The sequence below is a fragment of the Nelusetta ayraudi genome, unplaced genomic scaffold (genome assembly GCF_046127955.1).
Source record: "Nelusetta ayraudi isolate G7.1 ecotype Tasmania unplaced genomic scaffold, CSIRO-AGI_Nayr_v1 ptg000023l, whole genome shotgun sequence".
Lineage (NCBI taxonomy): Eukaryota > Metazoa > Chordata > Actinopteri > Tetraodontiformes > Monacanthidae > Nelusetta > Nelusetta ayraudi.
The window spans coordinates 453960-470381 of record NW_027466073.1 but is presented as its reverse complement, the minus strand read 5'-3'; the positions used below and the strand labels follow the sequence as shown (position 1 = coordinate 470381).

General features: G+C 43.1%; 1 protein-coding gene across 1 annotated transcript in view; it reads left to right on the top strand.

The window, feature by feature from the left end:
• Positions 1-16422, top strand: part of itfg1 (integrin alpha FG-GAP repeat containing 1) — a 134282-nt gene that overhangs the window by 86334 nt on the left and 31526 nt on the right. The window contains exons 13-14 of the mRNA XM_076028423.1: positions 11260-11303; positions 14649-14727. Coding sequence (XP_075884538.1) covers positions 11260-11303; positions 14649-14727 — 123 coding nt within the window. The remainder of the gene's footprint in view (positions 1-11259; positions 11304-14648; positions 14728-16422) is intronic.

Genomic DNA, 16422 nt, shown 5'->3' with positions numbered 1-16422 from the left:
ATATAATCTGAGAGAAAACACATTTTATCTTTTGTCTGGCTTAATTCAGCAAGGATGCATGCGCATTATCAGTATCATCATTATCATTATTATTATTTTTTAACCCTACAAAACCATGCAGATATGCCGTGAACATCGCCACTATTTGAACATGCATGTACATACATACATTAAGCTTTTTTTGGACACTCGCTCAGCTTCATGGCCTCCACTGCTGATGGGCTTTGCGTCCCTTTAACATTAAAATCACCTGTGACACGGATGGATCGGTTGCTCAACTTTTTGATTAAAATGGCTTTACATACATTTGATGAATGATGTGGAATTAAAAACCTGGAGTCATAAATTTGTGATGTAGATGATAGTGAGATTGTCCAATGTGGCTCAGAATGGAATATCAAGACAAGCAGCATGAGGATTGTCATGTAAATTGGTAGATAATTGATCAACTGTTATAAGATTCTTGACACAAAGTCATGCTCCCAAAAATATTAATTGGTTGATTTTTTTTTTTTGGTCCCTAAATCTGAATGCATTGCTCTCTAAGATATCGACATTGGGCTACATTCATGTGTAGCTGCTTAGACACAATGTTTTTTAACAAAATCCGTTTGCGGTGGATTTACAGGTTGGACACGTTTTGATCAATCACCTTATTAGAGAACCACATGGTACAGTGTGTAAAATTTCTCAAGGTGTACTGGCAAAAGCATAAAATACTCCCTTTAAATATATTTGTGTAAGCGTACAAACGCTGTAATATCAAAGTAGTTTAGAACCCATAGAGCAATTCTTATATATACGCACAATAAGTATGTTTGTAGTAGGTATTGCTCATAATGAATGGCCATGTTTGTAAGGCCGCCAGAACATACAATCCAGGATCAGAGCGCGATTCCGAAGTAGAAATCAAGTCCAATTTATGAAGTAATAGTTCAGAAATGTAAAGAAAGTGATGAGCGGACTGCAATATGCATTTGAGCGGCAGAGCGAAGTGAAGGAAGAGTGCTGCTCAAACAGACAGCCCATTAGCATTGGTGACGTCTGGCCCAGTGCTCACACCAACAGTTAGCACTGACGTTGGCTGGTCCTGTTAGCAAAATGCTAGCAGGACAACGTAAAAATACATTGTTATACTGGCTATCTTGCGTGAAGATGAGTTTTGCTAACAACCGTGACATGCTTGGTGTCGGTGACGTCCTTTTGTGCGAAGACCGTTGTAGTTCCCTGGCAAACCTGGCACCGGCACCTTTCAATACTGAAACACTGAAGAGGTGGACATTGACATATACAGTTTAGAGAAGGACGAAGGTCCACCTGTAAAGTTGTTGGTCCATTTTTGGTGCGTTCTGAAATTTCATCCCAAATATCCTTAATTTTTGAAAGTATTTTATTGGCCAAACAAGGAAGTCCCAAGTTTCACAACCGGATCCAGCATCCAAGTCCAGGAAGAGTGCCTGACTGTAAAATTCAGAGTGTTCCAAGTCAAAGCAAAGCAACGTGGTTCCTCTTGAAGCTGTCAGAGACAATGAAGCACAAAGTGGTTGCAGCAGGGTGGACAGATGGATGGATTATTACTGCCTAGGAGGAAGGAAATGGGAGAAATCACGGAGTCCAAAATTAGAAAGAAGGATAAAGTGATGAGTGGGAGGGCGGGGGTTGGGAGGCATCTCTGCAGTGAAATCTCAGGCGGGCTCATGCGTGCACTCGGCGAATAGAACGGATGAAGAGTGAGACTGACAGGCAGAGCTGTATGAGTTGATTAGTTTCCTGCTCATTTATTGGGATGCAGATTAGCTGCATTCAGGAACATCTGGGTGTTTTTCGCAGCCTCGTCTCCTCTCCCCTGCTCTGCTCCACCTCCCCTTCCACGTTTCCCTTTTCATCCACCAAACACCCCCTCTCCTCCTCCTCTTTCTAAGAGCGATTTTCTCACATCCTTTCCATCCTTTTTCTGTTTTCGGCCCCTTTCATTTCTTCCTCCCAAACCTTCTTCGGCCTCCATTTATATCCTGCCTTCACCTCTCGTCCCTTTTTCCCGATGCCCACGCTCCTTTCTCCTGCCTTCTTCTGCGCCTCCCTTCCTGCCCTCTTCTTCGTCTCCGTCTGGCGCGGACTATTTGGTCGGATGCCTCTTTTATTCCCTCGTATTTGGTTTATTCAAAGGACAATGAGGAGATTTGTGAAGTCTCTCAGTGTGGCTCTGTCGTCCGGGGGAGGATTTAAACTGCAGGCTATGTATTTAGATATTCTGATTGGTGTGAACAATTTTTTTTTTCCCTCCTTCCCCACGCACGCTGCAGCACAGTGCTTGAGTGGGAATGCCAGTTTCTATGTTTGTCGAAATATCATCAGGCGACAGCTTATGTTGACAGTTGCGGTGGTAATGGCTCTCTTTGCGGAACGCTGCCACGGAACAACACTTATTACAGCTGTTTTGTTCGCCGACTGCAAGCGGCAATAATTCACGTTCCTTATTTTAGCGCGCCGTCTAATCCCACTGCTGCAAGTGTCTGCTCTGCATCGCTATAAGACGAAGGAGCGCTGCGTTAACCCAGAAACGTTTTACAGTTTAAAATTAGCCGACGCGGCTCTCAACCGAGAATAAGAAAGAATCAATCACTGGTTGGAGGGTTTTCGGTGCTTGCCGTGTGAAGATAGCCCCCCTTTTCATCCAGCCTTGCCACTGGAACATTGCCTCACAAGGCGCCGTGCAAATCAATTTTGGCCTTTATTATCTCCATTTTTATTTTTGAGGACATTTTCCACTGAGTCTGCAAGAAGAATGACCAATTAGGGAAAAGATGGACAGTGATTCAAGTGATAAAAAGCGACACCTCATCCTAAAATGGGGTGGTATAAAAAAGTTATTGGTCACCTCGTACATTTGTGATGTATATATTGCAGTTGTTGATGTATATATTGCAGTTGTTGATGTATATATTGCAGTAACCCCTTCTTTCCTGAGCCATTTTTAAGGCCTCTTCTCAAAAATGACATGTTCAGAACAAAAAAGGATATAGCTCCATAATTCCAAAGTCTATTTATAGATATACAGGTAATACTTGTGAGATTGCAACCGAAGTGAACACATCACCATTGATGCAACTGTGGCAGAGTAAATGCAGATGCACCACAGCAAAAATGAACAATTTCTTTTTTTGTCTCACTATTCTTCTTTTTCATTTTATATCCTATATTCCCCCTGTAAATGTGATGATAGAGCTTTTTGACTTCAGCAAACCATGCTACAATATCTGGACGGCACCTGCACCAAGTTTGGGGCCGCAGAAGTAAAGCATGGTAGAATAACAGAGGTTTTGGCACAGTGTGTGGGAACCACATTGTAAAATAAATTTTTGCTTCATTTAAAGGTCACCGTAGGATGATTGAGTGAATTAAAATAAATAAATAAATAAAAATGATTGTCTCAGATCTATACACCATCCCCTCAATAAAAAAAAATATGCAAAAGTATTTTATTGGTCTCCAAAAGGAACAAATTAATTGTTTCAATAATAGTAAAAGACACCTCAAAAACAGACAAATTGCTTTGCCATTGTCTTCCCTGAGTTTCCTGTGGGTGTGCAACATGTATATATTTATACAAGGCAGACGTGGTTTATAGATGAAAATGCCGCTGCTCCTGTCGCTGACCACTGATTTTTCTTTGCAGCCACTTTGTGCTGAGAATTAAAAAAATATGTCTTTAATCGATGAAAAAAGTTTGCAGGCTATGTTAACGGAGCCCTATTGTCAACAAATGTAGAATCCATAATGCCCTTAATCATAATTTACAGGATACAGGGCATGACAAACAAACTATCAAAAAACTCGATCCTAACTTCATGACTGTCAGAGTTTAGTGCTCTCCTTCAATAAGAAATCACATCATTTAGCGGACAATAGACAAGTGACAGTGACATAATTATGTGCTCAATGTGAATACAATAGCAGCGCCGCCCTCTGAGATAAAACTCCCAATGGTTGTCCTGCAGATTCCCTTCCGTGCATTTGTTCCACACAAGACAATAGCCATTTCAGAAGTCTTACAGAACCAAATAGGATACTGTTTTAATTAGGAAGGCCTAAAGAAAGTTAAAGCAAAGAGGTTTTCAGGAAAAACTCTAATTCTTTTCATTTTTTATTCAAGGCTTTATTTTTCTTAAAGACAGTTCAAGTATGTCAAATTTCTTGTACAGCGTATGTAATCTGCTTTGAATTAGTTTGCTGCAACAGGAAGTCAATGCTGATTCAGATTCATTAGCCCAGATTTAAAAAGCTGAGCGTGTTTGCGTGTTGAGGGCGAGAGCAGGCTTCATGTCCGCAAGCAGCCCTGCGGCCAGCAAAAGGAGGCCTGAAGGCAGCGGGATGCTCACTCCAGAGTGCAGCTACCGCTCAGCGACCACACGGGGCAAGTGTGCACGTCAGTCTGCCTTGTGTGAGTCAATGTGTAGCATTGTAGCCACTCGCGCTGACGCAGCACGTCATGCCTCCTTATCACAGAGTGGTCCCCTCGCACTGCATTGTTCGCTGTATATCATTTGCTTCTGGGTCATATGGGAAAACCCAATGGCTCAGGCCTGAAAGGTCCATGTCCGTACTCCAGGGACCGCGGGATCCCTACAGGGAAGATGGTGAAGAACCTGGGAGAATCAGATTTGGAAAATGACTGGAATTTACACCTTTTCCAAGATACTTACGGGGGGGGGGGGGTATGTCTTTGTCACTGGGAAAATATTCCTGTTTTTTTGTTTGTTTAGGTTTTTTTAATAACTGAAATCAAACTCATGCTACTTTTTCCGGCGTTCATATCTGAATTTGTAAATCTACTTGTAGCAAAAAGGAAAGGCGCTTTCGTTAGAATTACCACTTGCTCCCAATCACATTGTTTTTCCCTGCTCATTCTTTTGCGATTAGATTTTTTTTCTGTCTCAAGCTTTGCATTTTGTCTGCGGAACCTCCATTTGTTTGGGTGCCAACCGTGCACACACAAACATTTAAGTGAAACAAATTGCCTGAAGATTACTTGAGTTGAAGTGGACTCTGCTCCTAGTTAGCATAAGTGCCAGAAAACCCTTGCAAATGAAAAGAGAAATCATAAATCTTCTGATTAACTGACAGAGGCAGCATGAGCTTGTAAAGGATGCAGTATTTTAATTTAGTCCCTGCCTGCAGTCATGTGCCCAGCACATTAGCGGAGCAGCCAATCAGTCCACCTTGCAAACCTCTGCTTTAAGGGTCAATTAAATGACCAAAGTGATGAAAGGTTGAACTCCCCTTCATTCCTAGATTTCTAAAACTTTCATTTTGAGAGAGAAAAACCCCAACAAACCACTAGCTGAACACGCCAGTCATCAGCTCTTTGCATTTGGCATTTACAAATGAATCCTCAGTGTACCTCAGTGGAGTATGAATGACTAGTAACTGGACATACTTGTTGAACTGTTCTTAAACCATGCTGAGAACTCTTTCTCATTTTCATAAAAATGGAAAAACAGCCCTTCCTCACAGTAAATATCCTCTCAGTTTGACGGAAAAATGTCTGAAAATCAATTGCTTTCCGTGGACGTTTCGGAAGGTAGGTATCCGAGGCCAGTACACATTTTTAATTGGCTGCAGCATTTACTAAAAGAGATGTGGTTGTTTAATGTGACTCACACAGACAAACTGATCCCTCCTTTGAAGATTTCTGCCTTTATACATCAGTGAATGTATATAATTACCCTCTCCATGGTGGGAGAAATGTACCCCCCACCCAATTATTTTTTCCACCTCTCAGCTGTTGTGCTTTATATTACTTTATTTTCAGCACAAAGCTGAGTTGGGACTCCAAAGCCACCTTCCCACTGAAATTAAGGGGGTTGACTCTGTGTTTTTTGAACGCGGGTCGACACTCTATCAATCGGCATTTGGCCCCTTTCCAACTGACCAAAACCAGCGGAGTCTGACCCCTGCTGGCAAGCTGCACAGCCTCCGCTTTCACTGCAGACTTCATCGCGTAGGTGAAGTGCGACAGAATTCAGGGAAGGAAACAATGGAGAGCAACATGGAAGCGAGTCCGGCGGTGGCCAGTGTTCTTTGTTGTTGGGCACTTTTCCGCGAGCAAAAAAGTCAAAGGACAAAGAACATTTTTCCAGCGCTGGTGGAAGGCAATCGACCACCTTTGCTTCGGTACGTGATATCCGCCGCGACTGGCGCAATATTATGAAGTGGCGCACGTAACGCTCAACGTCATCACGTGCGGCAGGTAAAAGATGTGATGTTGACGCGGGTCTGCCTTTCCCACTGCAAGCTGATCGATGCAGAGCCGATTGGAGCCGATTTCAAGCCGGGTCGCTCACCGGGTTGTTTAACACATTTTGGCGCGGCTTGGTGAGCCTTTCCCACTGCCACCAAATGCCAATTCGTAGTGCGTCTACGTTTTTTGGCCAGTGGAAAAGAGGCTGAAGTTAAGCCCACATGTTCACTATACCGTCGGTGTAGTGAACATGATTTCTTTAATTCAACCTAGTCTTTTTTGTGTTCTCAGCAAAACTGGTCACTGAAATTTTTCAAATAATGGTGATCTTCTGTTCTCTTGTGTCTAAATAGGCTCCAGCCTATACTTTGAATAGACCTGACTGACACAAGGGAAAGAGAAATGTATTCATTCTCAGAAGTCTTCTATGGTGTTTTTGTGTGTTGTTGTTTGCCATCTATTGGTCTTGAGTACTTGTTCGAGGATTTGCATTTATCTAGGATGGGCAGAGATGTGTTGTTGAACATTCGAGTTTGAATATAAAATAAATGGTGGAGGAAATATCACTTTGTAAAGTGTAAACATGGATTTAAAGTCATGGAGATGGTCTGTGACACACATGGATGTGGTCCATGGACCACGTCCATGTGGTCTGTTGACTTGGCAGTTTACCATGGTTGGATGTGGACTGCTCTGTTGACTTGGCAGTTTACCATGGTTGCACCTAGTGGGGAAACGGTTGGCCTTAGAAGCACAAAAAAATGGTTCCATAAGTGAAGGGGTCATGACACAGTTATTTCATATTCAAGCAGAAAGTCCAATGAAGAGATGGACAATTTTAAACAAAGACTGGCCAATGTCCAAGCAGTGCTTAAAGAGCATGAATTTGTCTGGCTGGAGAAGTGACTGGGCATAACTAGTGGAGACACCGCCATGAAACTGGAAAATCTGGCCATGTGTGGCACATGGGCCCTTTTCCAAAGACAGATAGTGTCCACGAATGTGCTTGCTCACTAAAGCATCCCCACATGAATGAAAACCAACACTGAGAGAATTAAAGAGAACATAAACCACTTCATCTTCCCCTTGATTGCATTAGTCGTGTGGCAGAGCTGTTATCGTTCTTAATAATGCTTCCCAGAATGGGCTAGCTCAGTCCGACAGAGCCTATATGGGCCTCACCATGAGTGCGTACTTATGTGTGCATGTGCTTGCATATGTGCATGTGTGTGTGTGAAAAAGAAATAGAGAGATTATTGTATTGGCTTGAGATAGAATTTGCTCCCTGCAGGTTGTACCAGAGCTATTCCAGGGATTCTGTTTTGGCCGTGGTGGAGCTGTTATGTACTTGTTACATGTCATCTGAGGTTTGAAGTATGGAGAACAAAGCGGCCTCGCAGACAACCAACTCGGAGCTTCCTCTCTCTTGCAACTGTAGCGACTGCGCCGACACATGAATACCCATAGTGACACAGATTCATCTACTTCCTCGAGCGACGCTCTGCCCACTGAGTTGTGAAGGACTTCTGCACTCATGCATTCTGTGTCTTGTTCTGTTATCTTCCTTTGTGTGCGTCAGTGAATTCATATCATGGAATTGTTAATGTGGCACAGTGTGTCCTCTTGCACTGATTAAATCTACCTATTTCCCCCACTCTCTTACATGTCCTGCGCTTTCCATGGACACATTGAATTGTCCTCCTGAAATAATAGAATAAATAATCAAGCTCCTCAATTTCCATCATGCTGGTTCTCCAGGGCACAGCGTCACCCTTTTAAGCAGAGTGACAGCAGCAGGAAACGCATTGTGTGTGGCATTCATAAATTGATGCAATGTGAATTAGGGAAGGACAAGAGCCTGCTTGCACTGTTTTCCGTTTTTTGAAAAAACTCCTCTGCTAAGTTAATCTGTTTGACACTTTTGGTAAGTTTCCATCACTCATATTTTGAAAGCACCCAACGGTAACATAATTTTCTAACTTCCCATAGCATTTTATATGCTCCGGATCGAGCTGCAGAGGATACTTTAACCTTGAAATTGTAAGATTTTAAGGATATGCAATGTGAGCTCACCTTCAGGTCCTGATAAACCCCAATAACTCTGGATTGAGAGATGTAACGAGTGATCCATCTGCATTATTGACTTACAGTGTCAGCGACAGTAGTCTGCAGCCTGCAGAACAAATGTACAATGTGACCCCTCTGATGTATTGATCATTTATGTCCTTCGTGGATAACATTGGCGCAGGGCCTCTGATGTGTTGATGTGCTTTCAGAGTTGATAAGCAGCATAATTACACAGAGCCATTTTTCGCGACTTTGTAGAATGAAGTTCCGTGAGCACTCAGTGAGGCTTTGATGGTTCAGTAGGCAAATAAGCTAAAAAATAAAAAAAAATAAATCCTTTGAGGGTGGAGGACACTGACCTGTTCACTTTGCTGTCAATGAACAATGTGAATGAGGAAGAATAAAAAAAATATTCATCCTCATTCAGCATGCGTTGCATGCCGGTTGCCAACCTCATATAAAACTCATTACCCTCTATACTCAACTTCCAAGTCAATAAAGTTGACAGTTACATTCATTAAGTGGGTTTTCATTCAAATGTATCACAAAATTAGACTGAATTGAAAATTTGCTTTGGGAAAATGGGATTTAATGTGTTTCCACCCACTACTGATGTGCAGATACCAGAAGTAAGTTCACCAAAACAAGCTGCAAATTTTCCAGTCAGCTGTGTCGTTTACCATTGCAGAAGAACACGTCGCAGCACGATATTCAAATATTCTTCTATCAACATTTACATCAGAAGTCTGGTCTTATGGTTTATATGCCTCGAGTGTTCTGTGTAGTGGGTAAGATTGTTTTTATGGGCAGCCAACCGTCGACTTGTGCTAGCCAAGCACCAGCCAACTCTGCTCAACCAGCCAAAATTTAAATGTAACTTCTCTTTACTCCTGGAGGAAACTTGTTGAAACAGTCTCCACTGATAAATAGCACTCTGGTTAAATGAGGTCTTATGTCCAAAATTCAGAAACACCCCTTTGACATCGTGCTAAATTTCGGTTGCATATTGCCATCTTGACAGAGCTTATGTGATTTGTCAAATTCGCTCTAAATCAGTTTTGAATATTACACCGTCAAGGTCCTCAATGTAACATTAAAGAATTTTCCTGGTGATGAAAATGAAATTTACTGAGGACATATTTTATGCATAAATAACAAGAAACTGCTAATATGCAATGTGGTCATTGAGGATCAAGAGAGCCAGGTTTGTCTTTGATGGGTGTTCCGTCCGAGTAATGCTTCAGGCAAGGAGTTAATAAGCTTGTCGACTTCAAAGACGTGATTTTGCCTGTGCCACACTGAAGCCATTTCTCTTTATATCAAAGCTCTTACACAAAAAACAAAATTCTCTGATTTTATGAAATGCTTTTTTCTTTTACACAGCAATGGCAGAAAGCTACCGCCAAATGAAAAAAAGGTCCAATGTGCTGGTCAAACCCGTGTCCATTTGCATGCAACCCAGACAGAATCGACAAGACTCATGCTGCATTCACACGGCAAAGCAGAAGGGATTATAGTCGACAGGAGAATGATGGTGAAAGTTATTCGAGGCCAGAAGAGAGCGCCATCAATGTCAACTGTAGACGGCAATGCCCTCCAAACTACTTAACCAACTTACACGTCATAGCAGCTTAATGTCACGTGTGTACCATTTTGTCGTCAGGAGCACCTATGTATTTTTCCGTTCCGCCTTCGCTGTTGTATGCCATTTGCCATCCAGCGGAGCTCCACGTGAACCCTCCATTGGACTGAGTAGTCAGTTTTTCATCACGTTTTTTTTTTTTTTCTTGAAGATTTGAAGACTCACCTTATCCACTTTGGCGTATTTGACAAATATCTTTTTCAGACATGCCACAATCTTTATGTTCATTTTCCATTTTTTGTGTTTACTTGTACAGTTTAACCAGAGTTGAATGCAGATGGACGACTTGTCTAAATCTAGGATCATGCGCTAACCATCTTTCATTGTGTCTTATAAAGTCTTTCGTTTTCCCAACCATGGTATTAAAAACATAGTCAAGTCTAGCCGAAAAATATATTAATTATCAATTATTTTACTAATTCGCCCTTAAAGCCTTCCCATTTGTCCCTGCCATGGCACTAACAGACAAGGTGGCACAGAAATGACAACAACAGTCAAATGTCAGCTTCCAGCATGCCGCTGTTGGTGTGCAGAAACCGTTTTGAAGACCTTCATGACATAATTGCGACACTCACCTCATTCATCTGGTTATTAGGGCTATTGTGCATAGCAAATGTTAGTGATTATAATGTTTTCGCAAGATCGGGGGAGGACCAAATTCAATTGCACACTATCCACACTGTCTATAGAGGATGACAGAGTCCGGGGCACGGCTGTGGTGCCTCCCAATAGGTGCATTGACTTTGGCTGCTGTTAAATACGGACCTAATTAACAGAGTATTTGTCAGTATGACTCCATTAAGCAAATCAAGACAGTCTTAACTCCAGGACCTTATTTGTACATGAACAAAGTCATTACTGTTTTAGCTGATTAGGATGACATCAAATTTTGTTAGGAGCAATACTTCTTCACCCAGAATGTGCTGTGTTTCTGTAGCGCACTGATGTGCAAGTCACAATGGTACTTTGCACATTCATTTTGTTTAATTGATTTTATTAAGAAAAACAAATCCTGTCTCGTCCTGACCAGTATAGACTTTATTTTGTTTAAACACATGTAAAGGAGGTTGCATATTTGTTTATGCTTCTTCAATTTCAACTCATTTTTTCAATTATTTATTTTATTCATTCATTGTAAAAGAAAAGAAGAATTTAATGAAAAAAACATTTCCAGAATCCAGAATGAAAAAGGTGCAGAAAGAAGAAAAGAAGAGTAGTCTTTTTTTCTTCACGTACATGTTATTTTAGCATATTTTGTTTTCAGGGTCAATTGCATGTCTTCAATATCTGCTTTCTTTGTCTTTTTCAGTCCTCAGTGGCCTTTGCTCCAACGACTGTCCAGATGGTGTCAAGGTAACGAATCTCTTTTTCTTGGTCCAGTGTACAATGTCTTTTACTCGTGTCTACATGTTTGTATGGGCACTCTTTTGTTAGTTTTTATAGTTTTCCATTTTTGCATTTTCCTTGAAAGCATTTGCTCAGCATTTTTAGCAGGAAGAGAAGAAGAGGCTGGAATATACCCGCTATTGGCTAAATCCATTGTCTCTCGGAAGAACCGGCTTTATATTCAGGAAATTAAGGAAGGGGATTTAAATAAATAATGTCTTTTTGAGCTCCAGGGCAGTTTAAGCTGCTCCTTATATCCAATATATCTTATCACTTAGCGTAACTTAAAGATACATCTAAAGAAGTAAAAAGTGCAAAAAATGAATGTGGTATGCGTAGACTTTTCTGATTGCAAAACAAATATTTAAAATATTCAAAAAATAAAATAGCAGTCACATGTGCACTTCTTGAGTTTGCAGGGCCCTGTTCTTGTTTTCACTTGTAATTTTGAGTATTTTTTATAATATCAAGGGTCCGTTTTTAAGAACGCCCTGCATTTTGAGTCACGCTAGTAGAAGCACTACCGAGATGTCTGGAGATCACTTGTTGAAGGCCTATGCCCCAAGCACTATTGGATCCATAAAACATCAGGGTGGCATCAGCTTCAGAAACCAAGTTACAGATGAAGTCAACTGAAAACATTTGAAACTAAAGAACTTAGCAGCAATATGGTTTCATTCCTAGAAAGAGTACTGCAGACATTGTTTTCCTTTGAGGATGTTGATATGTCAGAGGGAGCTGTGTTGGGCCGGTGTCATTTTATAGAAGACAAATGGCAGGGTGCCGAGAGAGGGACTGCGGTGTTGAAAGAGGAGGCCTGGAGTGGTCTGAGAGGCCAGAGTTTGCATTTCCGAGCGGTGTGAGACACGTACGAGAGCTGTGGGGAAAGAGAGGTGTGCTAAAGGTGTGACAGAGGAGATCAAGGTGGAGGTGAGGCTGCATCGCGGAGCAGCCTGACAGATGAGGCTAGACAGGTATCTCCATGGACTATCATGTTTGCAGACGACATTGTGATCTGTAGTGAGAGCTGGAAGAACGTAGATGGGGGACTTGACAGGCATAAGTGGAACGGCGAGATTGCAGGGAGTTGGGATAAATAAGGTGACAAATCTCAAGTATTTAGGGTCAAGTGTCCAGGGCCACTGAGAGTGGAGAAAAGCAAGATGGAACAGGGTGGGAAAAGTGTCAGCTGTGTTCTGTAACAAACATAACAGCCACAGGTATAGAAAATGGATGAACGGATGAAAGGAGTGATAAAAGGGAAACAGTGATGAGATCAGCACTGTTGTTTTGTTTGGAGACAAGCCAAAGGCAGCAGAGATTCAAATGTTGCGTTTCCTATTGGGAGTGACAAGCGGGGGTGGGATCAAGTACGGCACAGGGATGGCATGTGTTCTTTGGGGTTTTGCCGATAAAGCCAGAGAAGCCAGACTGAGATGTCCAATGTAGGGACGGTGAAAATATCAGCAGGAGAGCGCTGAGGTTGGAACTGGCAGGCCAGGGGGCCTACAGGAAGAGCAAAGGAGGAGATTTATGGACGTAGCAAAGGAGGGAGTCGGTAGGTGCGAAAGAAGAGAATCCCGGGGTTGGAGTTCTGTGTGAGCCGGTGATTGGCTGTGGCAACCCCCCTGAAGCGAGGAGCCTAAAGGAGAAGAACAAGTCTGGAAAAGTCATTGTGCTTCCTGATAAATGTGAGTTTTGTGTTACGAAGGGCATTCGATGTAAAAGCCATCGCCAAACTAAAGATGCGAGTCATTTAGCTGCGGTTACCCCTGGAGGGAACAGCCACAAGGATTCGCTTTTATGGAGAAGAAGGTTTTAAAGGTGGGGGGGGGGGGGGGGGGCTTAACTGAGCCTCACGATTAAGTCACTCAACACGTCACCTGCATTAGCTTGTCTCTCTTAATTAAGGTCATTGCTGTGTGCCAGTAGTGTGTGTGTGTGTGTGTGTGTGTGTGTGTGTGTGTGTGTGTGTGTGTGTGTGTGTGTGTGTGTGTGTGTGTGTGTGCGTGTGTGTGTGTCAACGCCGCAAGCACCCCGACAGTGAAATAAGCTCGTTAATGATCATCATTGCCACATGTAGCAGGCAGCCTGACGCTCACTTCACCGACTCCATTTCAATAACTACCACGAGAGGACCCATGTCACATATCAGACCGGCAGCAACTTCAGCAGCTGTGACGGCGACTTGAGTAAAGCTAAAGTTAGCCTCAACAGAGAGAACTTTCCACTTCCGCGTCTCTCCCTGAGCCGCTCATCTTGATTCGGCCCTGTCTTTCCCATCTCACAGACACGCATGTGATTTAACCTGATCAATACATTTTTAGACACGTTGCCCAGGGCAACACAGCAAGAAGGTTGCGGGTTCGATTCCCAGCCTGGGACTTTTCTGTCTGGAGTTGTTCTCCCCATGTCTGTGTGGGTTCTCTCTGGGTTCTCCAGCTTCTTCCCACAGTCCAAAAACAAGCATGTGAGTTGAATTGGAAACTCTAATCCCTGCAGTGAACTGGCCACTTGTCCAGGGTGTCACCTGCCTTCACCCTATGACAGCTGGGATAGAGACAGAACCCTCTCAGCTTTGACACCCACAAGACGCTGTTACCAGCGGACCTTTTTGGGCCGCTGTGTGCTCTTCCACTCTCCGTGAACAGTTTGATGGGTGCAGCAGACTGGTGGAGCTCGCGGCTGTTTTCATTCCTCTCCTCTCCCATCCATCATCCCCTCTGTCTTTTAATTTCACTCTCGTGATCTTGCACTCTCCTTCTTAGTCACACCTCTCTTGCCTTGTCTCTCTCTCCGAGCCCACCCATCGTCCAGGCTGTAGCCCTCTTCATCTCTCTGACTTGCTTTCTTTAACCTCATTCTATTCCTCCCTCACCTGACTTCTCCCATCACCACGTCTCTCTAGCAGTGCGTGCGTGCCCTACAGAACCATGATTAGTGGGATACGCAGCGACGGGTGGCTTGAAAGATCTCTTCATTAGTTGTTGTCCCCTCACAATGAAAAGCTGAGACGACTCTCTGCCTCCACCCACGCTTGCACATAAACACGCCGCTGTCACATTCGTTTATGCGCGGCATCAGCGTCTGTTGTCACCCGGTTACAGTGAAAATTAAAAACTGCTCGAGGTACCTGCAGCGACACCAGTCGCACTTGCACCTCCTTTGTTTTCCCCCATCCATTTTATCTCCAAATTTCCATCCAAACAGCTTTGCTGAGGGGAAAAAAACAAAAACCTTGTGACATATTTGGGGGAGGGAAAAAAAAAAAGATAATATGTCTTAATTTGTGTCTGCTTGTCTGTCTTGCAGCCTTTTGGTGTAAACCAGCCTGGTCCCTACGTCATGTACACCACAGTGGATTCTAACGGTGACTTGAAAAATGCCTCAGGTAAGTTACTGCGTCAGGGTTATTGATGACATAACGCCCAAACAGTGGCAGCTGTCTTTAGCCTAGCTGAGCACAGGACCAGGGTCAGTTTTGGAAAATCTTTTAGAAAACACAAAAGGGGGAAGGACGTAGATGTATTTATATTTTTTTTCTTTTTCTTCTTTTTCTCTTCTTTATCGGCTTTTGAAAATGCTGAAAACGGTTCTCCTTATCCTTTATGGCTCAAAGACAACAGCTGAGCCCAACAAAATATCCAAAAAATAAAAAGAGAAAGAGCTAGAGAGAGAGAGCGCCAGGGAGGGACGTCTGATCAGAAAAATCTAGAAGAAATATTCTCAATGTCAATCAATACAAAATGTGAACTGTTCTTTCCCCTTCACTCAACTCCAATCTGTCAGCAGGTTGCTTTTCACACACCAATGTACCTAAAGTGATGTGTATTACACAATACATCACACGAAAGCTCTCCTTCTCCAAGTCTTTGAATTGCACCAACGGTTCAAGAGTTATGGTAATTAGAAGCACACGTGATGCAATGCTGAATTTTGACTTTGATTGGACGGTCGTACCAGGGAGGTTCTTGAGCCTACTGTAACGACATGGGATGATATTGGATGAGATGGACGCAAAGGTCTATTTGGACTGCAGTTATATAGCGCTTTTCAGCATCTTCACGGTTACCCAAAGCGCTTTACATTGGCCTCTCATTCACCCATTCACACACACATTCATACACCAATGGGTGGCGGCTGCCATGCATGGCGCTGCCTCGCCCCATTGGGAGCAATTAGGGTTCAGTGTCTTACCCAAGGACACTTCAGCATGTGGACATTTGGAGCCGGGATTTAAACCGCCAACCCTTCGATCATCAGTTTGCATCCTGCTCTACCAACTGAGCCACAGCTGCCCTTTAATATTTCTCAGCTTTCATGTGGTTTTGGAATTTTCTAGCCAGCTCATACGGTTGACCCCCATTACGATCCTCTGCACCTGTCTTTGTAAAATGGTGAGATACATCTTTAAAATAGATTCCCGTATAAAAACAAATGTTCCTCATAGGAGCTCAGTTACAAGATTTCCACAACCCCACAGGCCCCTTCATCCCCACATCCCCCCCACCCATCTCCATTTAAAACAACATTTACAGAGGCTCAGTGTTCACACCCAACGTATAATAACAACCCTCAGGGACGCACAATTAAATACAGCGTGAACATCTGGGGAATGTGATTGAGATAAGTATGGATATGGTTGAGCGGTGCACCCTGGTCAGGTTGCAGTGGACAAGTGACTCTATAGGCTCCTGCATATATGTGCAGTCCTTGCTGATGATCACAACCTCTCACCGTCAGAGTGATGGGAACAGGAACATACGAGGCTAAGCTAGCTTCACGGTGGTGCGCACAAAGATTGGGCAAGACGTGGAAGACAGCAGTGCTGCACCCTATTAGCTGCTGTTAACCTAGTTGATGTAACATTGTGGGAAGGACACAGAGCTGGAAGAGAACAAGATGGCCCGACAGCCTGGGGTCAGTGATATATATAGTACGTGTGTGTGTGTGTGTGTGTGTGTGTGTGTGTGTGTGTGTGTGTGTGTGTGTGTGTGTGTGTGTGTGTGGATGTGCCATGTGTGTTTCATTGTCCCGCATTATCCCACTTTGCCCGAATGTCATTGTCTCATTTATCTGATGGCAT